Genomic DNA, 22,312 nt, shown 5'->3' on the forward strand with positions numbered 1-22,312 from the left:
TCGATGCTCAACCTGTAAAGAGAACAGCGACAAGATCTGTCAAATTGCAATCCATTGTATAAAATAGAAACGTTATATTCACCCTTTCCATCGTCTTACATTGTAAGTTCTTTTCGCGATTGCTTTGTCCTTTTTATCTTTTCTGCTCTTCTTTCCTTGCACAGATTGATGAGCTGCGGTACCAACAGGATTGCGCGACCTTGTACGATCTAACGGTGTTACTTCACGTTGCATTTCTCTCAAATGCTCCAAGTCCGACTGTGAGATTATGTTTTCATGTTCTGGAATCCAACCAAAAACAGGATCATGATCTTGGGAATCACTCGTGCTGACAGCAAACTGAATGACCCCAGACAGAATCGACAGCGTACAAAGAAGAATCCATTGACAGGTACTCGACAGCTTCATTTCTATGACAGTCGGGGAGAGTAGAAATAAGAGTGAAAGGTAAATATAACGCAATCTTTGACCCAAATGAAAAGTGAGGATATAAATGATTTTAACCCCGAAAACCACTTTTAAAGAGGTGATGGATATATCAATGCCGGCTGTACAATCTGTAAGTACTTACAAGCGAACCTGAACATTTTGCCTTCACAAACATCTCTAAAAACCTTTGTTGTCACCGAATGGCATGTTCTACTGAGCCATTATGGTTTTCAATTACAGTCGTACATGTCATTGCTTGGTTATCTTCGCTTCTATTCTCTTTCCAATCTGCGTTCAGTCAACCTCACACTCTCCTCAATCCCGCTCGTCCTCCCCAGATTGGGATGCGATACTCTCAGTACCTATCAATGAAGAATTGTTGTATCCATTTTCACAGTCAGAGTTTATACCGCATGAAGAAATAGAACACTCAAGCTCAAAAACGGAAATCAGTGCGAATGCTGAACAAAATACTGTTTTGAAGCCCAAGTCCTTTCCATTTGTGATGCCCGAGCATGTTCGTGTCATGGCGGTAAAGGCTAAGCCGTCAAGTTTGAGCCCGGGTCCTGACCAGAATACTAAACAAAGGAAGCAAAAAAAAATATTCCGTATTGCAGATCTCACAGAGGAACAGAAGGAAGCAAGAAGAGTAAGAATGAAGAAAACTAATGCTATATACGAAAAGAAACGAATGGAAAGAATGAAATTGCCTGAAAATGCAGCAATGCGTGAAAAATTCCTCGAAAGGCGAAAAAAAGCAAATCTCTCCTATCGAAAAAAGTTAGTAAACGAAGTACGTTCAGGAACAGCATCTTTGAAACGACAGCAAAGCTATGTAAAGCTTTTGCAAAGGGATCGTGTAAGACAACAAAGAAACAAACGTGCTGATAAGAACTCTCAAGTTTCATAAAAATAGATGCACCGGCAGCTTAAGCACCTTCTAGGACTGTACGGCCACAATTCAGCTCTTGGATTTGTTATTACACAAGTAATGTGTCTATATTAAGCCCCGAAAAGCCAATAAATTCTAACTTCATCATACACAAATCTTGCAAAAGCTCAGACTGTTTTGAAAATCGCAGTAGTAAAATAACTCTTTTCTATGTTGAACATCTAAACAAGAACAAGATGCGAAAACTGTTTGCCCTCTCTGTCTTCAGTGCGACTTTCGGCATCCTCTTCAGGATGTCAAATGGAACTGGCTCGCCTAATTGGGACGAGTTACTGGCAGATGGAGCTATCACAAAAGTCAGCTCTCCTGAGAGTGGCACTGAGCCTGCAACTGCAGAAAACCCAGTTCAACCATCTTCAGTAGTCGATCCGGTGGGAGATACTGGAATCCCAGATCTTAGGACGTATACAAAAAAGCGCACCTTGAAACAAGATCAGCCACATGAAGCAAGGCGTAAGAGTGGTAATGCGTGGAAGAATGCCAGTCCTCTATCTCATGAGCAAGCCATGCAAATGGAATCACAAGAAAAAAGGCGAAGGGTGAAGACATCAAAAACAAAGCCAGTGGGTACCGTAAAGACTAAAAAGTTCAAATCTCGCAGAGATTACTATCATGCAAGACTCAAAGTCCTTAAAGAACCTGGAAATGAATCAAAACTACAAGAGTATAAAGACAGAATTTCAAAGGACAACAAAACTTACATGGCTAAACTCAAAAAAGAGGTAGTGGACGGAAGAGCGTCCGAACAAAGAAAAGAATTATATGAAAAGCGTAAGAGGAATTCCAAAGATAGAAAGGCCATGCCACAAGGGAATACTAAGACTACGAAGAAATGATCTTAAAGGCAGCCTTTGCTCGATCGCTATGCATTCTCCTTAAGCTTTCTTGCATTTCCGTTGGCCTTCTTGGCTGTGTCAACTTTTCACGAGTTCCTTTACACAAGTTTATGTGGCAATGAGGCAGTGTCTGCTGTAGGTATTTTGTGTATTAATACTTTGCATCATAGATTGACACTCTTTGCAACTTGTCTTTCTCATTCTGCAACACTCATAGGCAACATGATTTTCACTTTTATCTCATATCTTGCAATCTGCTATATTGCTACTATATTTCATTGTAACAAAGATTCTTTTGTCATTGCGGCGGGACCTGGCTCTCCGGACTGGGACTCAATACTTGAAAGTCCAATAATCGAGAATTTATTTTCTCCTTCAATTAGCAACACTAACACAGTTGACACTCCTGCTCAACAACGGATCGAGCCCGAAGGTATTCCGGCTACAGCACAAGTTCCTCAATGGGCTGCAAAAAAGCAAGCGAGCCAAACGCCTAAGGCGATAAAGCAGCGTGAAAGGTTAGCAAAGTTGAAAAGTGAAAATCCTCAAGAATATCTTGCTTTCAGAGAAAGGGAGAATCAAAGGATCCGACACCTTAGAACAAGCTACACGGAAGAAGAAAAAGAAAAAGATAGGCTGCAACTTAAAAATTCCCAAAGAAGATTCGCAGAAAGGCAAAAGATTGCATTTAAAGATCCTAAGAATGCTGATTCATTAAAAAAGCTGAGAAAAGCAAGTTCGAAAGCAAGTATAGAATACTATCGCAGACTGACTCATGATGTCCGTACAGGTAGAGCAAGTGAAAAGCGCATAAAAATTTATGAAAATCAAAAGAAGGGGAAGAAGGAAAGCGCTCGAAGGCATTATGAACGTCAAAAAGCTGCCGATCAGGCCGCAAAAGTGACGGTGGCGGCAAGCCCGAAAAGTGGGAATTAGATATCACTATTGTATACAAACAATTCTTCAAGGTAATAAACAGTTTGAGCACGCTGATCTATAGTCTCGCTTGCATTCTTTTACACATTAACTTTGTTGATCTATTCCGGGGCGCTTTGAAGTTTGCAACTCTAGAAACTTTACTAGCTGCAAGAAGTGAACCCCCACTTTCATGATCATCAAGATGAAAGCTTACATTGTATTTCCGGTCGTTTCTTACTTTGTCATTGTCACGAAACTCACTATTGCAACAGGACCTCCAGAATGGGATAAGTTGCTTGCTGATACTTCCAATATACAACCAGTACAGCAAGAAGAAGATCCCCAATCACAATTTGCTTCTTTTCCCCCAACTTCTACATTACATCAAATCGAGAAGTCATCAACGACTCCAGTAGGAATCGAAAGAAAGAAAACTAAACGTAAACTTCTCGAAGATCCTAGAAATGTGGCAAGACGACTTCAATATGCTCACAATAAGAGCCTAAGTCCTATAAAAAAGAAAGTTACGGAAGCAGAAAAATCTCAAGAATTAAAAGAAAGAGCACGCCAGAAAAAGGAAAAATTTCGAAAAAAACTGAGGCTGCCTGGAAATGAGGAAAAGCATCGTGAATATAAAGCAAGTACTGCAGAGTACAATCGACGTTATAGGAGTAGTATTTTGAAAAGACTTGCAGATGGAACAATCTCGAAAGAGATGAAGGAAAATTACGAAAAGCGAAAACGAAGGAAAATCGAAAGTAACAAAGCCAGAGATCGAAGAAACGTGACTGGAAAGGCTCAAAAGAAGCTCAAAGAAAAGCCAAGCTGATTCACTTGGTTTTTCTCGACATCTATAGTCTCGCTTGCATTCTTGTACACATTAACTTTGTTGATCTATACCGGGGCGCTGTGAACTTTGCAACTCTAGAAACTTAATTAGCTGCTAGAAGTGCTCCCCATCCTTTCGCATCCTCATGATCACCAATATGAAAGCTTACATTGTATTTCCGGTCGTTTCATACTTTGTAATCATCACGAAACTCGCTATTGCAACAGGATCTCCAGAATGGGATAAGTTGCTTGCTGATACTTCCATTATACAACCAGTACAACAAGAAGAAGATCTCCAATCACAATTTGCTTCTTTTCCTCCAATTCCTGCTTATGAACATGCCATAGACCCTACTACATTACATCAAATCGAAAAGTCATCAACGACTCCAGTAGGAATCGAAAGAAAGAAACCTAAACGTAAACTTCTCGAAGATCCTAAAAATGTGTCACGACGGCTACAATATGCTCAAAATAAGATCCTACATCCTACAAAAAAGAAAATTCCAGAAGCAGAAAAATCTCAAGAATTAAAAGAACGAGCACGCCAGAGGAAGGAAAATTTTCGTAAAAATCTGAGGCTGCCTGGAAATGAGGAAAAGCATCGTGAATATAAAGCAAGTATTGCAGAATACAATCGACGTAATAGGAAAAGACTTTTGAAAGGACTTGCAGATGGAACGATCTCGAAAGAGATGAAAGAAAATTACGAAAAGCGAAAACGAAGGAAAATTGAAAGCAACAAAGCAAGAGATCGTAAAAAGTTGACTGAAAAGTATCAAAAGAAGCTCAAAGAAAAGCCAAGCTGATTCACTTGGGTTTTTTTTTTGACAGATGAGTCAGACTTTTTTTCCAGCTTGCATATGTCTTATAAACATATCGAGGGGCTTTGTGAAAACGTGTATGCAGTTGACCATTGAAAACGTATTCAGGTGATAAGCTGTTTCTCCTGCTTCTCCTTATATACTAATTAGCAAATTCCGAACTTTATTTGTACCTTTTCAGCAACTCAACGATGTTTTTATATTTACTCTTCTTTCAACTCCACCTTTTACTCTCAATCTTAGGAGCAGGACCCGATTCGCCCGATTGGGATTCTCTTCTTGCAGGTCCATTCTTCGATATCTTTTCTCCTCCTCACTCACCTCATACTAACAATGATGCTCATGTATCTCCGAAAATGGCCGAGCATGATACTGGCCGAGTAGAGTTTAGAGCACAAGACAGCTCGGCTCATCCGACTGCACCTTTTCAGCTTTACCAAAACTCTGTCGTTCCAGCGAGGGAGTCACCTGAATGGTATGCTAAACAAAAACCTAGTATGACATACAGTGCAGTGGTTCAACGTATGGATCTTGCAAAACTTAAAAGTGAAAATTACGATGCTTACATTTCCAAAAGGAAGAAGCATAATGAGTCGAACAAAGCTAGAAGACAAGCTTTGGAAGGTGAAGCAAAAAAACGTGCGAAAGCACTTTCAAGTCAATCATCAAAACGATTTTCAGAAAGAAGAAAACAAATGTTAAATTTACCAGAAAATGCCTTGAAAGCAAAATTATTTAGACAAAAGGGTGCAGAAGCATGTAAAAAATCACGAGATAAAATCATGGAAGCCATCAAATCTGGTAAAGCAACACCAAAACAAATTGAAACGTACAATAAACAAAAGAGAGCAAAGGCGTTATATTCCAGAAAGAGATATGCTCAAGAGAAAGCTGAACGTGAAGCTTTGAAAGTCTCAAACAAAGGATGACAAGATCACGCCGATATGGTCTTACCCCAAGAGACGGGCTAAACGGGCATATCCCTCCGCTCTAAACTTTCCATCCACTCTTTTCTTATAGAAAATGATTTGTGATGAGACGTAATGGTATTATATTAAGGTAGCGACTCGATCGATGGTATGAATTGGAAAAGCAAAGCGATAATCATCTAACGTACAAGGTATGCGAAGTTTTTAATACTTCAAGATGATGTACAAAGCGTGAATGATACCGGGAATGTAACCCAAAATTGTCAACAAGATGTTGATCCAGAAATCAACGGCACATCCTCTCTCCAAAAAGACACCAATTGGTGGGACGAAGATGGCGAAGAAGATCTTGATGATATCACTGAGAAGAAAAAGAAGTTTTAAGATTAGCACAGATTCTAGCTTTTCTTAGATTTTCCTACTACTACTTACCTGCAGGTGAAAGGCATTTTGGCTAATTTCTTGACTTCGTGACGAATTCAGATAGTTGTTTGTTTACTGTGAGAGCAAAAGATAGAGAAAGTCTTGTTAGTATATGAGAACAAGCATAGAAGAATCTTTAAGACGAGTCGGGTTCACTTTCCAGTACCTCCACATCACATTGAAAGCGGATGCTTGGATGCTGAATGGTGATCTGTTGTTACTCTCTCGTCAATACAAAGACGCAATACTCACGTAGGATATCAGGTTCCTAGTATGCTTCTGATGCTTTTCAGAAGGTTTGATTGATGATGGTGGTGAATAGGGGAAAAAGAAGGGATTGTGATTCCGATTTTAAGTGTTTTCCCTCCGTTGCATTTCTTCTCCGCTCATTGTCGTATAACACAGCACTCTCTTCTTTTTACAGCCTTAAGCCCTGAATGGCTGTGTTGTAAGGCGTTACGCGCAGCGCACACAAATACACAGCTGTCGTGTTGTGCCAAAGCGGATAAATGCATGCATGCAATCTAGTGCAGAGCGTGCGCCTCGTCGTCACCCTCTTGTCAAGACACGCGCGGTATATCAGCACAAGAGCACAAGGAGTAAAATGTCATTACAATTTTCTCCACCCCATTTCAATGAAAACCAAAAAAAAAGTTTTCTTTTGATTCATTGTCTTTTTCTCTTCTTTCGCTAACATGCATGCATTCAAAACTCACGTTGAATCAAGATATCCTTTACTTACTTACCCGATGATGCTGTGTTGATCCTCCTCTCTCTCGTTAAAAGCTTATGCATATGAACGTTGATGTTGTTTGTCGTCATTGTACAATAAACTGTTCAGCACAACATCGTCTCGATCAGTGTGGAGGCACCCTTGATGGGCTTCAGTTGACCTTACAGCAGCAAGTCAGATCGATCTTCAGAAAGCCATTAGCGTTATCAAGATGAAGGAGGAAAAAACTCCTACCGCCGGCAAAAGGGTCAGATTCATACCATGATGATCACCCGAGTATTCCGGGTCAGTGATCAGCTTATATAAGCAGAGCAGTTGTTCATGCAATCATTACGTTTTCTCATACAATAATAAGGGTAATGAAGGTCTGATCAGTGCTTCTCTTTACATTTTTCAGATGATGGAATCCAGTGATGATTATCTAATCACAATGATCCACGGACTTATGCACCTCTTCGGGTTTAGATGGGCTGTTTGTTTAGCGGGCGCAAGCTTATCGGAACGAAAGTGTTAATCGCGTTTCTTTTTAGCTAGCTTTACACTGCTCATATGCACATCCTCGCCAACTGATAAGGTCACACGAACGCCAATCAGACAGACGTACACTCATACCCCGGACACGTAACGAATGCACCTCCTTACTCTACAATCACTCCTCTTTACCATCATCTCCCTCTCAATCTTAAAGCAATGGGTTCTACCAATTCAAAACCCACAACGGCTCAGCCTGCTACACAGGCAGAAAAGTATGCATCCATTCAATCATCAACTACGCACGCTCATCCAAGTGATGTATGCGATGTACAGATAGGTTCTTCCCGAGAAGGAGGTACGTATGCCAGCGATCGATTACATCGAATTGCAGCAGAGGCTTATTCCTCCATTCATTCCAATCAAGATTATACTTCACAAGCACATCAATCTGCACGTCTTGGTCAAAGTCATGCTGTCGTTCCGGATCATGATACAACTCATGCAGAAGTTACCATTCCAGCATTAAAGGCTTGGGACAGCGCAGCTTTACACGCCCCTGTCACCCAATTAGCAACGATGACATTGCACAATGGACCTATCAAGGACAATCTACGTAATCGCAAAGCTGAAACAGAAGACCTTCACGTTTTCAGTCACAGGATTCCATCTCAAGGCACCCCTGTAACAAATCAAATGAGCTCAGGTCGATGCTGGTTATTCGCGACCACCAACGTGATTCGCTTGCGAGTGATCAAAGAACTTAACCTAAAAGAATTTGAATTAAGCCAATCTTATCTTGCATTCTGGGATAAGCTTGAAAAGAGCAACACGTTCTTGGAGAACAGCATTGAATTGGCCGATAAGGCTTTGGACGATCGTGTATTTGGCTTCTTGAAAACCGCTCCTACGAATGACGGCGGTCAATGGGACATGGTGACCAATCTGATCAAAAAGTACGGGATCGTACCCAAGGCAATCTATCCTGAGAGCTACAACAGTTCCAACTCAAGTCAAATTAACTGGTTGCTCACTCTCAAGCTACGTGAGTATGCCCTCGAATTACGTCAATTGAAAAAGTCAACAATTAGTGCTCTTCTTCGTGTTGGGCAAACAGACCCACACGCAAACGAAGCAAAGGCGTTACGTGTTGTTCGGGAGCGTAAAGATGCTCAAATGGCAGAAGTGTACCGGATCATGATTATTGCTTTGGGTGTTCCACCTCAGCCGGACGAAAAGTTCACGTTTGAATACTATGATAAGGATGAGAAATTCCATCGTCTCAAAGCAACTCCTCTGGAATTCTTGGACAAGTATACTGGCTCATTCGATCCTGCAGGTGCTTGCTCATTGGTGAATGATCCTCGTCGTCCATATGACAAATTGGTAACAGTTGATAGATTGCAAAACGTTTGGGGTGGTCAACCGGTATTGTATGTGAACACGAGTACAAGCCAAATGAAGGATTCGGTCATCAAATCTATCAAAGCTGGATTGCCAGTCTTCTTCGGCTGTGATGTTGGACAATTCAGTAATGGCGGTATCATGGATCCGGACGTATATGATTTCGAATTACCGTTTGGTATCAAATTAGGTCTTACAAAGGCTGAAAGAATTGAAATGGGTGAAAGTTCAATGACACATGCAATGGTCATCACTGGCGTTCATCTTGACGAAGACAACAAACCTGTTCGTTATCGCGTGGAGAATAGTTGGGGTCCTGATCGCGGCGATAAAGGATATATGGTCATGTCTGATAAATGGTTTGATGAATTCGTTTATCAAGTCGTCATTCGTAAACAACATATGCCTTCCCATCTCTGGAAATTATTCACTGATGGAGTGAATAAAGAAACTGAAATTTTGCCGCCATATGATCCTATGGGTGCATTAGCTTAAAAGCTCAGCGAACGTTATCTCAAAGCAATATTTTGTCATTGTATAATCACACAATATATCCTCATTTAATATTTTATTTCCGTTTGTTTGATTTTGGGCAGTGCAATAGCATGATACGAAACGATATACATATGAATAGCCGCCTCGAGAATACTCGTTGGCAAGCTTTCTACAATTCACCTGCTACTTTCTTGGTACGCAAGAAAAGGTAATTAGGCAAAACTTCGATGAACCTTGTTGGCCAATCTGAAATAGGTGGGAAACGTCCAAAGACTGACAGACTGTCTTGAACGCATGTCAATTTGCTTGCATTGTCCACATATTTTGGTCTCTGTGGCCATTGACAAACTTCACGTTGAACAGGATCGGTAACACGAGAGACATGCATACGTTCTGGCGCATTTCCTTCTTCGACCCATTGAACCAATTGAGCAATCGTACTTTCATCAACGAAAGGTGCTTGACCGTTTTCACGTGAAGGTGCAGGATTGCAATGTGACATTCCCGGTACGACGTAAAATCGAATAAAGCTTTGCATTTGTTCAACATATTCGCTAATAGATGAACTGGGATACATCCTTTGACGAATTTGATCCCATTTACCATACGAAACGCCAGTTGGAATGATTGGATCTTCTTGTCCGTGGTACCACATAATCTTTCCGCCACGATCACGGAAACGACTCAAATCATCAGAAGCTTCGAGTATACCTGTGTATTCACGCTCACTTTGCTCTTGCCAGTCAGCCAAATCTTCCAGAGAAACCTTTTTCCAATCAACCTTCTGCATGCCTTTGAGTAGATAATCCTCCACGTATTGCCTGGAGAAAGGGAATGGTACAGGTGTTCTCTTACCGCTTGCTTTATCGACCACCACTGAAAGAGGGCAGATGCCCGCCAAAGTACCTTCAAAGCCGATATCGAATCCGGAGCCGATATAACGGCCATTGTTGTCATATGCGCCAGACAAGGCAATCTGATAGACTCTTGCTGCTTCATAAGATACTTCCTTTGTTTCTCCATTGCCTTCACATGTATCAGCAAATGGTCTTCCAACCGCTTTTTGTGCTGTGAATTTGCACAAATCTGGTCGTGCAACAATTGTATCAATTCTTCCGTCCAAATGATCGCATTCTTCAATTGATGCTTGTCGAATAGCTTCAAATTCACATGCGTTTGGATATGTGTTGTATTTGTTCATTGCTGCTGTTTCGGCCAAAATACGGACTGCGAATTTTGGAAATAGGGTAGCTGGTGCACCTACGAGTATACCATCATAATCTTCCGGGTAACGTGCTGCTTCCATCAAACCTTGTCTACCGCCGGTCGAACATCCCATATAGTAGTTGTTTGACGGTTTCCGACCAAAGAATTGCTCAATCACCTCTTTTGCAGCTACAGTCATATCATGAATTGCACGATGACCTAATCGTTCCAAGAGGAAATTGTCAGGATTACCTGGAGTGACGAGAGTATAATCGGTCAAGAACGGTTCACCATGCAAGCCTCCGTCAGTCGTTGCAGCAGCGGCACCATTTGAAACAGCATAATTGAGAGCGTGTTTTCCCATTGTGCATTGCCAACCACCACCACCAGTTCCCATATATCTTCCGTTCCATTTATCTAGAGAAGTCGGAAGCCAAACCGAAACCGTAACGCGGGTTGAATTCATTCCAGGGTTGATGAAGTAGAGATTAACTTCACATGCATCAATCTCGGCATCTTGATATCTTGGGTGCGTAGAAACAGAGTGATACTTTTTCAACTCTTTTGCTTCTACTTCTATCACTTCTGCTCCCGGTATACTTTGCGTACCCAACAAGGATGAGAAGCTAGAAGAATCACATTTTTGCGTTGATTTTCCGTTTGCAAAGGCGGATAGGGATCCAAACGTTGCCAGTGCGGCTAGAAAGGTAGGAGCGAGTAAACGCATCTTTTCTTTTTCTTATGATGGTGTCAAAAGAAGAAGAAGAAGAGGCTGTTTCATCATTGAGATTCTATCTCGGTAGCGCTTATCATTAAGAAGGCCGACACTCCGCGATCAAATTTGACAGGTAAAGTGCCTCGGATTGAATTCATACGCGTAATCGTTGAAACCAAAAAGTCTAAATTAACTCCGCAAATACACATACACACACGCGGACTACCATCATCATCATCATCATCATTAGGAGTCAGGGTCAGATATGCTCATCTCTTGCATTCTTCTGTCGTATTTGTTTTCGCTTATACTTTTCTCGTCGCAAATTGCACAAATGCAATCTATGTTCCAAATGTGTATCTTCCATTTCTTCAATTGTTGGCTCTGGCTGGATTTGATCAAATTTCTTGATCACCTTGCTTTGACGGAGTGGAGCGGATTTATTGTATTTCCATACACTGGCAGTGCGAAGTTCTCGACTGTACCTGACCGGATTCTAAGCAGAGTAGAGATTAAATTGTTTAAAAAGGATAATAAATCGCCTTGTCAGTAGAATTACTCACATTCTTCTTCAACACGTTCAAATTGAAGCGGATTCTCTGTGAATCAGATTCTTTATCCAATTTCTGTAAACAAATAAAGGTGTAAATCAATAAAGGAAATCCTCAAACAGTGCTCCTTGAAGCTCACTAATCCTTTCCTTTCCATTCTATTCCGGATTGCCTTTCTCGTCGAATGTCTGATCCACCTCTCACGATCATTAAATCTCCAATTAGCTTCTTTTGATTTAAGATCACTTTCTCTTTGTGTGTATTTTCGAATAGGTCTCATGACATCAGAAGCTGCCGAAGCTGTACCATGAGTGTGAGGAAGGGTAGCCGAACTGTCTCTTTGTTTGTTTTGTCCGCCTTGATCAGAAGCTGCTAAAGCTATGCCATGTGTGTAAGGAAAAGCGGCCACAGTACCAGTTTGAACGGCCTGCTTGTTTTGATGAGCTGCTGGAACTGTTCTTGTTTCCGATGACGAGGGTATAGGATGCTGCAGAGAGTCTCTCGTGGCAGAGGGAGAGTCTTTCAATACGCTCTCAATCCAGCCGGATGATGATGACGATGAATTATGGGGAGATGCCCGCTGCGCCTCATGCCTCTCTTTGGCGGAAACAGAAGAAAAAGGTTGCGATACAGAAGGAGAATGATTAATCAAGACATTGTCGATCCAACCAGATGAGGATGATGATGATGATGCAACGAATGCAGGTTTCGGGTGAGAAGCGCTTCCTTCGCCAGAGCATTTGACAGACCAAGTCGTAGCAAAAGTGATGAATGCCCCAGATACGAAAAGTAATTTCATTGCAAGAACTTATCGGTAGTTGGTTAAGTTCATGACGTGGCATGTAGTTACAGATATCCTCTTTCATCATCTGCATTGAGAATCATGAGCCCCGAATGCTTTTATGAAATGAATCATTCGAGTTTCAGAGCCTTTATCCGAAAGTGCATGGAAATTGCTGTGTAGTCACATATACCTCGGACTGCTTTGTCAGAAATTACTGCCACCATCGACTGTTGGGTCAGAAATGCTCTATCCCTTTCTTATTCGTGATCACGGTGCGGATGCTCATCTCTTGCATTCTTCTTTCGTGCTTGTCTGCGTTTATACTTCTCTCTTCGTAAATTGCATAAATGCAATCTATGTTCCAAATGTGCGTCTTCCATTTGTTTGAATGTTGGTTTAGGTTGCATTTGATGAAACATTCTAATCGCTTTTCGTTTATGGATTGCAGCGTTTTTGTTATACTTCCATATGCTTGCATTGTGAAGTTCGCGGACATACCTGACTGGATGCTAAAGCAAAAAAACGTTTCAGTGGCACAGTCTCCCTTTTCGTATGAATTAATACTAACATCTTCCTTTAAATTGTCCAAATGAAAGCGAATTCGTTTTTCATCGAGATATTTATGCATTTTCTGCAAGGAATGATTTCTGTGAGTCAATGTGTCAAATCATTTAATAGGTGGAATGTTCGAGCTTACTGGGCTGTCTTCATTGATTCCTTTTCCCATGACGCTTCTATTTGAATGTTTGACACTCCTCTCATGATCATGTATTCTCCAACTGGCTTCCTTTGTTCTGAAATCGCCTTCTCTTGGATTGTACTTCTTTATGACTGTACCGTGAGGGTAAGGAAGGGTCGCCGAACTACCTCTTGGTGCGCCTTTCTCGCCTTGATGCGCTGATGGAACAGCCGTCGCTACCGATGGCGAGTGTATAGAATTATGTAGAAAGTCGTGTGAGGCAGGAGAATCTCTGAGTACACTCTCCACCCAGCCGGATGACGATGGCGATGTAACACGAGTAGGTGCCAGTCGCCCCTCGTGCCTTTCATTGGCAAAAGTAAGGGGAGAGTTCTGCGAAACAGAAGGAGAAGAGTCCACCAAGACATTGTCAATCCAACCATGTGAGGATGATGATTCACCTATGGCAGGATTAGGATGAGAAGTGCTTCCTTCGCCGGAACATTTGACAATAGAAGTCGCAACAAAAGTGAAGATTACCCCAGGTACAAGAAGCGATTTCATCACTAGATAAGCTGATTGATCGTAAAGAGAAGCCGAAGCAGACATATACCTACGGAGCACTTTTTAGCTTTATCTGCGTTGAAACCAATGAGCCCCGAATATTCTACTATACATTAACACAAGCTTACAAAGATGAAGTGTGACCAATCATCTGCAGGTTACAGCCACTTCCTGGGTTCAGTAAAGCGTAAGAAGCATTGCTGCGCACTTGCACGTCTCACATGTACCTCGAACTGCCTTGTCCGAAACGATCTGAAAGTGTGGCAGAAGATTTAATGAAATCCGTTCGTTTTCGCTCATCCATCAGCTGGCCGCCCACACTGAGAGCCGCTTCCCGATCCCAAATCATAGTTGGAGCACCTCGCTTTTCTTCTCGTTCTTCTTCATCTCTCCTTGTCTTCTTTCGTTCTTTTTCTCTCCTGACTTCCTTATCCTCCCGTTTTGAGGCTCTACTTCGCTCTGAGCCACGTTCTGCGGATGGAGATCTAGATCGATGCGAACGCCGAGAAGATGAATGTTTACTGTGATGTCTTGATCCATGCCTATCATGACGGTCTACGCCATGCCGACTAGATCTGTCGTTTTCTCTATGCTTGTCGCGTGACCTCGAATGGCTCTCTCCATCATCCGAGACAGATTGAGATCGCTCTCGACGATGTCGGCGATGCCTACTACTGCGAGACTCTTCATCATCAGACGTTCTATTTCGCCTGCTGTGATGCTGTCTTCTGTGTCGATCATCTCTATCCGATTTGCTATCTTTGTCACGAAGTTCTTTCCTTCGTTTTGCTTGATGTTGCTCTAACAATGACGGACCTCTGGAAGCCTGATGTTCCTGTACAGCTTGCTTGACTCTCTCTTCCCTTCTTCTGTCATCCTCAAGCTGTTGACTTTCGAGGTGAGAATTTGATCCACTTCCATTCACATTTCGAATCCCCATCTGTTCTTCATATAGTCTCTTTGCTCGTTCTTGTGGCGTTTCTGTCCAAGAAGCACTATCGATATCATCTGGATTTGTTGGCATGGTTGCTGTCCTTTGTACTCTCATATTACCGGATTGATTGAACCCTCTGGCCTTTAATGCAGCAGTAGGATCTTTGTTGAACATATCGCTTATTCCAGTCGCACTTGGAGGTGCTAACATCCAATCTGGACGCTGCTCTGGCTGCTTACTTGTAGATCCAGAGTCACTTTGGCCATGTTCATTGGTAAGTCGTATCCTTTCTTGTCGATCTATGAACTCCTTTGCTGCCGATGACATCCCTCCAGATGTCTGTGATTGTTGGCTACTATCGGGTAGCATTGGTCCCATCACTCTTCGTGAAGTGGAGGCAGCAGATTGTTGCCCATTACCATCTGAGGCTTGATCTGGTAGAGATGGACCGATCATTGTCGTAGTTGTTTCACCTTTCCACTGTGATCACCACTCCGAATTCCTGCATTCGTGTGAGTGAAGAAAGGTGAATGAATGCTCTGTGTTGTATTCAAAAAGTTTAAATTAGACTCGCTACGCCCAACGCGTTTATCTTTTCTCCTCACATCTTTCTCTCTCAGACAATCTTTCTTCTCGACGATATTATAGGATGATATTCTGTAAGTTATATACAATGCAGCAGATCCAAGATGACAGAAACAGAAGAGCGAATTACCGGGCAATAAAAAGGAGCGTTTGATGTTAATCTATATATATGTACAATTTTTATTCATTGTTGACCACGCTTTGGTGATTCATTTCGCGATCCAAAACGGGTATCACGACTACTTTGACGGGTATGGGTAGCAGTTGCTTCGGTGAATTTACTTGAAGCACGACTACCATCTCCACGCGGTCTTCCGAAATCTGACATTTGTAAAGCTTCAACCAATGTCGTATTGGAAGGATTGATGTTCAACGTTGTTCCGGGCTTAAAGGCAAATGTAGGAGTTGGAACTTCGGATGGTCTTGTTGTTTCAACTTTGAAAGAAGAAGCAGAAGAAGCAATTGTTGGTGATGCAGTAGTAGTCTTGTCGTTGAGGCTTGCATCCCTTCCAGATGTGAACAAGCCACGACGGCGCTTACGGCGAGGTGCAATAGGAGCTCCTTCCCATGCTTCATTTGTTGGCACTGATTCACCTTTCATGACCAAAGAAAGTGCTCCAACTTGACCATTCTCGCTGATACGACTGTTTGGCAAGCAGATGGAGTATGACTTCAATACCGATCGAGGCTCCATCGTAACTGGACCAATCTTCATTACACGATCTTCGAACAAATGCGTTTGTGCACCTGCATTGTTGTTGATGATTGCTTCATCACCGATTGTGACCATATCATACTCGGTGATATCGTTGTGCAAAAGTGTTACACGTTTTCCAATCTTGACACCGAAAAGACGGAAACACATGGCCAAATAAGGCGTTCCGGTCAATTGATTGGTGAAAGAAGGGGCTGCCAAGCAGTCATACGTTGAAGTGATGAATTCCGATCTCCAAACTTCGTTACTCCATAAAGGCCATTCTGCCGTCTTGTATCGTCCGATCAAGATCCATTTCGATAAGACGGTGAACAATAATGCTGGCACACCGAACATGAACACTTGGAAGAATGGCAGGAGAAGAGCAGCTTCAGGAATACCAATGTTTTGATAGGCAACACGGAAGATTGAACAACCGAAACCGATTCCAAAGATGACTACCGCACGAGGCAAGACGATACGAGCTCCTTCGATGAACAAACGCATAGCAATTTGACTTGCTTTTGGAGCGTACAAGAGATGAGGTGGATGACAAATGTTGGCGGCTTGACGAGCGGGCATCATGACTGGAGGTGATCCGAAACAGCTTTGACCGGCCAATAATGGTTTGCAAACATCTGGATCAGGTGCAACAGACAATACTCCAACCAATGTCTCTGATGGCAAAGTTGTTCCTTGCGGAATGACTGAACTGTTACCTGCGAAAGCACGTTTGGCAAATACAGTCTTGCGCAATTCGATGGCGTTTCCTCTGACTTCCACCGGTCCAATGTAAACATTATCGGCAACGAAAGATTCATCACCAATTTCCGTCAAGTTGAAGTTGATACCTGATGCTGTTGAAACTTCTGCGCGATCTCCAATCTTGACACCCAAAGCACGCAAGAAAGGAATGACGTACAAAGTTGCATAGACGGGATATAGAATAGTCAAGCTGAGTGCCATCAAACGATCAACGAACCATTTGCGAATGAAAAAGACAGAAGTTGTCCTATACTTTCCTTCTTTAACGTGACCGAGAACGACCCAACGGAAAAAGATCATCTCCAAGAAGACCAAACCGAGGTAGGCAAACGAGGCGGGAATGGCGAGAATTGCAATTTGAGCCCAAAGGTAATTGATGTTGTGCAAATAAACAAATTCGAAGAGGATCATTGTTGGAATTTGAGGTGCGAACCAGATGATGGGTAAGATGAAAGTAGTCAAGAAGGAGATCACAGCACCTGTTGCCAAAACACGAGCTCGACTTGGACGAGTACGACGTTCCAAACCAAGTTCATGAGATGCATCGAGGAAGCGGGCAGGAGATCCATGCCATCTTTGACCTGCTGGAATACACATTCCATCAGGAACCATGGATACGCGCATCAATTCAACATCATTCTCAATGACACTTCCACCTTCGATGACCGAATTAGAGCCAATTCTTGATCCATTACCAATCTTGACAGGTTTGAGAATCAATCTACCACGTTCAGCAACTGCAGGAGTCAAATTAACACCGTTTGCTAAAACGACATCATCACCAATTTCGACCAAATCCATACAATTGACCAAGACTTGACCAATGCTAACGTGAGCACCAAGACGAGCGCCTAAAGCACGCCAAAAGAACCTGATCAAAGGAGTTTCTGCAATCACGGCTAAATCCACCATTCCAACCAAATGGGAGGCGAACCACCAACGGAAGTAGTAAACTCCATAAAGCGGATATTCTCCTGGCTTTGTCTTTCCGATCACAATCCATTTACCGATCAAAGCAACAGCGAACAAGAAGAAAGGCGTAACGACGAATGCACCATAAGTAGCCACGATTGCAAGGCCAATATCATCTACCGAATCATGCATGGCGATAAAGACCAAATAAGGGACCAAGAATTGCACAGATTGCAAGAACCAAAGGAATATCAAAGCTGGAATTTGAGCAATACCGCACAAGATGAAACGAGTTTGAGAGACAGGCCAAATTTCTCCTGTCATTACACCCGTTGGTCCACCAGCATTGTAACCGATTGGATCTTCCTTTTCTTCCAAATCTGCTTCGAGGTCTTCGCTGGAGGAGGAGATGGAGTATTTGCTCACCATACTCTCTGGCGTTCGGCAAACGTAAATATCTTGCAAACCCATTCCACGAAGAGGACAATCTTCTGGACATTCTTTGCGCAATTTTGAGACAAGCATAGCGGCAGCCAAACTGTGTCCACCGAGATCGTCAAAGAAATCGCTGCCTGGTAGAATGGCTGGAGCTTGTGGAAAGACTGTTTGCATGAAGCTTAGCAAGATGCCTAGATCGGAAGTAGGATCGATATCGGGTTGTTGTGCAAGTGCTTCTGAAGCTGCTGCTTGTTTCGATTCTGCTTCAATTTCTGCCATTCGTTTTGAAACATCTTGTAATGCTTTTGCGTTGATTTTTCCACTTGGCAATCTGGGCATCTCTTCTGCTTTGAGGAAAAAGTATGCTTCAGGTTGCATGTACGCCGGCAAGGCAGTCAAAGTGGATCGAAGTTCTTGAATATCAATGGAACTGGCGCCTTTGTTGACAACATAAGCTTCCAATCGTGTTTTGACGGATGAAAGAATGACTGAAACAGTTTGAACGTTTGGATGGGATGATAATGCACATTCGATTTCACCAAGTTCGATTCTGAATCCACGATGTTTGACTTGGGTATCGATACGACCCAAGAAGATCAAATTGTGCTTTGCATCAAGCCTAACACGATCGCCCGTTCTGTAAAGACGTTCTTCCTTTGATCCGAAGGGATGCCTGATGAACTTTTCAGCCGTGAGTTCAGGTCGTCCAACATAACCATTACCCAAACATGATCCACCGATTGCCAATTCACCTTCTATTCCTTCTTGGATTGGCAGAGGTGCAGTTGGAGCAGGTCCAGGGCCTTCATGGTCATCGGCGATTGGAAGGATGAGAGCGTGGTATGACGGAAGTGGTTTACCGATCGTAACGGTTTCGTTTGGGAATAATTCTTGGAATGTTGCGGTTACTGTGGTTTCTGATGGACCGTATGTATTGATAATTTGCAAATTTTGATGCCATAATCTGTTTACCAAAGCAGGAGGACAAGCCTCACCTCCTAGGTTCAATAAACGTACTTGAGGAGGTAATCCACATTGATCATCCAAAGAAGTCATTATATTGATCAATGTTGGCACTGCATTGACCAAAGTGACCCCTCTTTGTGCCCATAATCCATCTGCTCCTCCCAAACTTGGAACATCTCTGCATTCTTCACGGCTACCAATTGTCAAATGTGCACCACCAGCGATGCTTACCCAACTGTGAATAAGAAAAAGGGGAAATAATTGTCAGCAATCATGATCAAAATCCGGCATCATCGGCACACGACCTGGTTTCAGAAAAGGAGCAAAGTATGGCATGGTCTAGAACGGGTCCATTAAAATGAAATTTATGCGAGGCGCGCAGGGTGCTTTGCCTTCTTTCGGATTGATTTAAGCCCGGCACGCACGCGCACGCGTAGGTTTGAGCTCGTTCGATTTGTGGAAAACCATGTGATTTGCACACCAAAAACCACACCAAAAACCACATTTTTGACAGGCTACGCTAATGAAAGCTTCTTTTCAGCCCATTGCGCGTTTGGGGCCCGCGCTAATGTCAGGCTCTGCGCAACGCGTTCCTCGTTTTGAACCGGCGGGCGGAGGTTGTTTTGACAGAACACGGAAAAAAGGAAGCGAGCTAGACTGGGAATTTGGAACAAAGAAAAACAAGGGCCCAAATCGAATGGAAAGGAGGTTTCCATTTTGTGCCTAAAAATAATAATAATAACAATTAAACCCCCCCCTATATTCCACTCGGGAATAAAATACTCACACTTCTTCGATAAACATATCAAATGCGGGACTGAACCCTTGCCAAACGATATCTTCTTGATCGGTTTGCAATACTGTCCTTTCACTTAATGCAAACGTTAATGCTGCTCCATGAGGAATTTCGATCCCTTTCGGCGTGCCTGTACTTCCGGATGTGTAAATCATATATGCCGCTTCATGTGGTTGAGTTTTGCATGGTCTTGTGAGAGGAGTGGAAGTTGTTGCCTGTGTTGAATCAAGGATATCGTCAATCAAAACAACGTTTGTATTGGATAATTCATTGGTTGCTTCGTATGCCAATTGTAAATGAGCACGATCACAGATGATCAATTGAGCTTGACTGTCCTTTAAGCATGCTGTGATACGAGCAGAAGGTGCATCAGGATCAAATGGTAACCAAGTTGAACCTGAGAATGTAGCGGCCAAGATGGCAAGGTGTAATTCGATAGACTTCTCCAGCCAAATACCAATCACACTTGTGCCACTATAAGGTTCCGTTGTTTTTGCCAAAAGTTTGCAAAGTTTATGTGAAGATGAAAGTGTTTGTTCGTATGCTTGTTCGTATGAAACAACTCTTGGTGTTTCTTGGCCATCATAAAATGAGAACAGTGTAGCATCCTTTCTTTGCTTTGCTTGCCATTCGAATAGATCCGGCAATGTTTCAACGCCTGCAGGTGGTAAAGGTGCTTCACGTTGCGTTTCAGCGAATAAAGCACAACGATCAAAGTTCGCCATGGCGAATGAATGTTGTGATATAGTTGATAGCCCTTTTGGTGGAAGATCAATCGTATCAACGGTTAAAAAAAAGGTTTTTCAAAAAGTGGGGTTTAGATGGATATGGTAATAAAAAGAGGAACGAAACTAAGTACTTTTATACATATATTCATGTACCTCAAAAATACATTTAGCTTTGTATGATATGATGCAATTTTTAACTTTTACTCGGCAATTGGGCTCATTCCCCATATCTTCAGTCAATTTTACACTTTTGTTTGTTTGATTCGCCCTTTCTTTTCTCTTTTTTTGGACGGTAGCAACGTTCCTGAGCCAAAGTATGTAAGCCGAAAATGATCAAGCGAAAATCAAGAGACTTTGAAAGGCACATCAAGACACAGTATCATGCATAGAGAAGAGGCACTGTTCTCATGCACATACACACAGGATGCATGCATGAACGCTCCCTCAATTATAAAAATTGGTACCTTCATCTCTTTTCCCTTTTTGTTTTTTCTTTTGTTTTGACAGGTTTCGGATCACTTTAACGCACAGATCCTCACAATCAATTCAACGCCTTCGCATCATGAATTAGGTAGATTGCTTTTTATAGATCATTCCTTTTAGCAGCAAGGGTCAGGCCGAAAAAGACATTTAATACGCTAGCTCGATCTCTTTTCTCTCTATTTTCTTCTCATCAACGTCAGATTGATGTAATTAAGTTGATATTGGTCTAATGATGTGGCGGTGTTCATTTTCGGTATTTGTGAAATTGAATTATAAAAAGAGGGGCATCTATACGGCCACTAAAGGACTTGTGAGAAATAATTTGAAGGGAATCTAGATGTTTTTGCATTACGTGCTTTTCACTTTACATAACAGCATGTTTAAGGAATGTTGTATTTAGCTTAGCGGTAAAAATAAAAGGCAGATAGTCAGTATATATTATATGACAAGTACCCCGATTGAAACAAAGATCTGGTTCTATATGCGACTTTGTATGTGTTCTATTGAATAGGACTAAATCGATTTGAATTCGGCAAAAAAGGGGGTAAAAATTGAGTCAAATTGAAAATCTTTTTCTAACCGGCGGCAAATTTTAGTGGGTTTAGGGCAGCGTAAATGTCTGATGTTTTCTTGTTAAAAATAGATCCGCTTTATTTTATGCCGAGAAAGACTGAGCCTACGCTTGTAATGTTCTAACATTATATTCTTTTTTTAATTAAAATCCCGAGTGCTCTGCGTGCGTTGTCTTTTCGCCCATTCACGCACAACCACCCACGAACGCACGTTTGCATACTCGAGCGTAGTTTCAAATTTTATTAATTCTAGAACGCGTCCAAGTGCAGCAGCTGCCAGTCAAATAGCAATTCTCCGTATGATACATTATGATTCAACGCAAATCCGACGGCAGGCTTACAAGCCACAAAAGGTGTCAGCTAAGCATAAACACATGTTTCTCTCTCTCAATCGGAAGAAGCGAATCAGATCATATACTGGTATAACGAGTACACAAAAGAGTACGCAATGATTGATTAGTCAAGAAAGGATTTGTATAGTATAAGTTTGTGTAACTAGGGCTAACAGGATGCTCCCAGGAGTTTGTTTGTGTAAAGCGTACCCGAGTACAATTCAATAAAGTGGGGCTCGGGGACAGATGTCCGTTTCCCCTTTTATCCTCTGATCTTTTTTTCAATCCCGGCTTCCTCGGCATTGAATTTTGGCGCGTTTTTACGCCTAGTCTCCTAATCACATTTTTTTTGGCGTATTATAT

The 22,312-nt window shown here is 42.2% G+C and overlaps 13 protein-coding genes across 13 annotated transcripts; 6 read left to right on the plus strand and 7 right to left on the minus strand.

Annotated features, from left to right (window-relative positions):
• Window positions 1–78: 78 nt before the first annotated feature.
• FA14DRAFT_157616 (uncharacterized protein) lies at window positions 79–408 on the minus strand (the record flags this gene model as incomplete). The annotated part of the gene is made up of 1 exon (XM_025497908.1): window positions 79–408. The coding sequence occupies one exon, from the start codon at window positions 406–408 to the stop codon at window positions 79–81; it is 330 nt and encodes a 109-aa protein (XP_025353226.1).
• Window positions 409–652: 244 nt separating this feature from the next.
• On the plus strand, window positions 653–1,339 carry FA14DRAFT_181596 (uncharacterized protein; the record flags this gene model as incomplete). The annotated part of the gene is made up of 1 exon (XM_025501113.1): window positions 653–1,339. The coding sequence occupies one exon, from the start codon at window positions 653–655 to the stop codon at window positions 1,337–1,339; it is 687 nt and encodes a 228-aa protein (XP_025353227.1).
• Window positions 1,340–1,614: 275 nt separating this feature from the next.
• On the plus strand, window positions 1,615–3,153 carry FA14DRAFT_181597 (uncharacterized protein; the record flags this gene model as incomplete). Its single annotated transcript, XM_025501114.1, has 2 exons — window positions 1,615–2,152; window positions 2,615–3,153. 2 exons carry the CDS (start codon window positions 1,615–1,617, stop codon window positions 3,151–3,153), a joined length of 1,077 nt encoding a protein of 358 aa, XP_025353228.1.
• Window positions 3,154–3,337: 184 nt separating this feature from the next.
• On the plus strand, window positions 3,338–3,964 carry FA14DRAFT_181598 (uncharacterized protein; the record flags this gene model as incomplete). Its single annotated transcript, XM_025501115.1, has 1 exon — window positions 3,338–3,964. The coding sequence occupies one exon, from the start codon at window positions 3,338–3,340 to the stop codon at window positions 3,962–3,964; it is 627 nt and encodes a 208-aa protein (XP_025353229.1).
• FA14DRAFT_79487 (uncharacterized protein) lies at window positions 3,667–4,878 on the plus strand. The gene has a single exon (XM_025502905.1). The coding sequence runs from the start codon at window positions 4,110–4,112 to the stop codon at window positions 4,773–4,775; it is 666 nt and encodes a 221-aa protein (XP_025353230.1). The 5' UTR covers window positions 3,667–4,109; the 3' UTR covers window positions 4,776–4,878.
• A 268-nt stretch (window positions 4,879–5,146) lies between these two features.
• Window positions 5,147–5,719, plus strand: FA14DRAFT_181600 (uncharacterized protein; the record flags this gene model as incomplete). The annotated part of the gene is made up of 1 exon (XM_025501116.1): window positions 5,147–5,719. One exon carries the CDS (start codon window positions 5,147–5,149, stop codon window positions 5,717–5,719), a length of 573 nt encoding a protein of 190 aa, XP_025353231.1.
• Window positions 5,675–6,482, minus strand: FA14DRAFT_162143 (UPF0057-domain-containing protein). The gene is made up of 3 exons (XM_025499443.1): window positions 6,395–6,482; window positions 6,152–6,217; window positions 5,675–6,080 (listed from the first exon to the last, which is right to left on the minus strand). The coding sequence occupies exons 2-3, from the start codon at window positions 6,166–6,168 to the stop codon at window positions 5,924–5,926; spliced, it is 174 nt and encodes a 57-aa protein (XP_025353232.1). The 5' UTR covers window positions 6,169–6,217; window positions 6,395–6,482; the 3' UTR covers window positions 5,675–5,923.
• Window positions 6,483–7,145: 663 nt separating this feature from the next.
• Window positions 7,146–9,330, plus strand: FA14DRAFT_79665 (peptidase C1B bleomycin hydrolase). The gene is made up of 3 exons (XM_025502908.1): window positions 7,146–7,160; window positions 7,273–7,704; window positions 7,789–9,330. Exons 2-3 carry the CDS (start codon window positions 7,566–7,568, stop codon window positions 9,243–9,245), a joined length of 1,596 nt encoding a protein of 531 aa, XP_025353233.1. The 5' UTR covers window positions 7,146–7,160; window positions 7,273–7,565; the 3' UTR covers window positions 9,246–9,330.
• Window positions 9,304–11,252, minus strand: FA14DRAFT_162144 (tannase and feruloyl esterase). The gene has a single exon (XM_025499444.1). It carries the CDS (start codon window positions 11,176–11,178, stop codon window positions 9,415–9,417), a length of 1,764 nt encoding a protein of 587 aa, XP_025353234.1. The 5' UTR covers window positions 11,179–11,252; the 3' UTR covers window positions 9,304–9,414.
• A 14-nt stretch (window positions 11,253–11,266) lies between these two features.
• On the minus strand, window positions 11,267–11,958 carry FA14DRAFT_162145 (uncharacterized protein). The gene is made up of 3 exons (XM_025499445.1): window positions 11,857–11,958; window positions 11,730–11,792; window positions 11,267–11,662 (listed from the first exon to the last, which is right to left on the minus strand). Exons 1-3 carry the CDS (start codon window positions 11,872–11,874, stop codon window positions 11,426–11,428), a joined length of 318 nt encoding a protein of 105 aa, XP_025353235.1. The 5' UTR covers window positions 11,875–11,958; the 3' UTR covers window positions 11,267–11,425.
• Window positions 11,959–12,637: 679 nt separating this feature from the next.
• FA14DRAFT_79479 (uncharacterized protein) lies at window positions 12,638–13,875 on the minus strand. The gene is made up of 3 exons (XM_025502904.1): window positions 13,199–13,875; window positions 13,070–13,132; window positions 12,638–13,010 (listed from the first exon to the last, which is right to left on the minus strand). The coding sequence occupies exons 1-3, from the start codon at window positions 13,787–13,789 to the stop codon at window positions 12,759–12,761; spliced, it is 906 nt and encodes a 301-aa protein (XP_025353236.1). The 5' UTR covers window positions 13,790–13,875; the 3' UTR covers window positions 12,638–12,758.
• On the minus strand, window positions 13,546–15,290 carry FA14DRAFT_79545 (uncharacterized protein). Its single transcript, XM_025502906.1, has one exon. It carries the CDS (start codon window positions 15,132–15,134, stop codon window positions 13,962–13,964), a length of 1,173 nt encoding a protein of 390 aa, XP_025353237.1. The 5' UTR covers window positions 15,135–15,290; the 3' UTR covers window positions 13,546–13,961.
• Window positions 15,291–15,305: 15 nt separating this feature from the next.
• FA14DRAFT_162148 (Non-ribosomal peptide synthetase C-terminal) lies at window positions 15,306–20,674 on the minus strand. The gene is made up of 2 exons (XM_025499446.1): window positions 19,826–20,674; window positions 15,306–19,273 (listed from the first exon to the last, which is right to left on the minus strand). The coding sequence occupies exons 1-2, from the start codon at window positions 20,557–20,559 to the stop codon at window positions 15,448–15,450; spliced, it is 4,560 nt and encodes a 1,519-aa protein (XP_025353238.1). The 5' UTR covers window positions 20,560–20,674; the 3' UTR covers window positions 15,306–15,447.
• Window positions 20,675–22,312: the final 1,638 nt, after the last annotated feature.

The sequence above is a fragment of the Meira miltonrushii genome (assembly GCF_003144205.1).
Source record: "Meira miltonrushii strain MCA 3882 unplaced genomic scaffold FA14scaffold_4, whole genome shotgun sequence".
Classification (NCBI taxonomy): domain Eukaryota; kingdom Fungi; phylum Basidiomycota; class Exobasidiomycetes; order Exobasidiales; family Brachybasidiaceae; genus Meira; species Meira miltonrushii.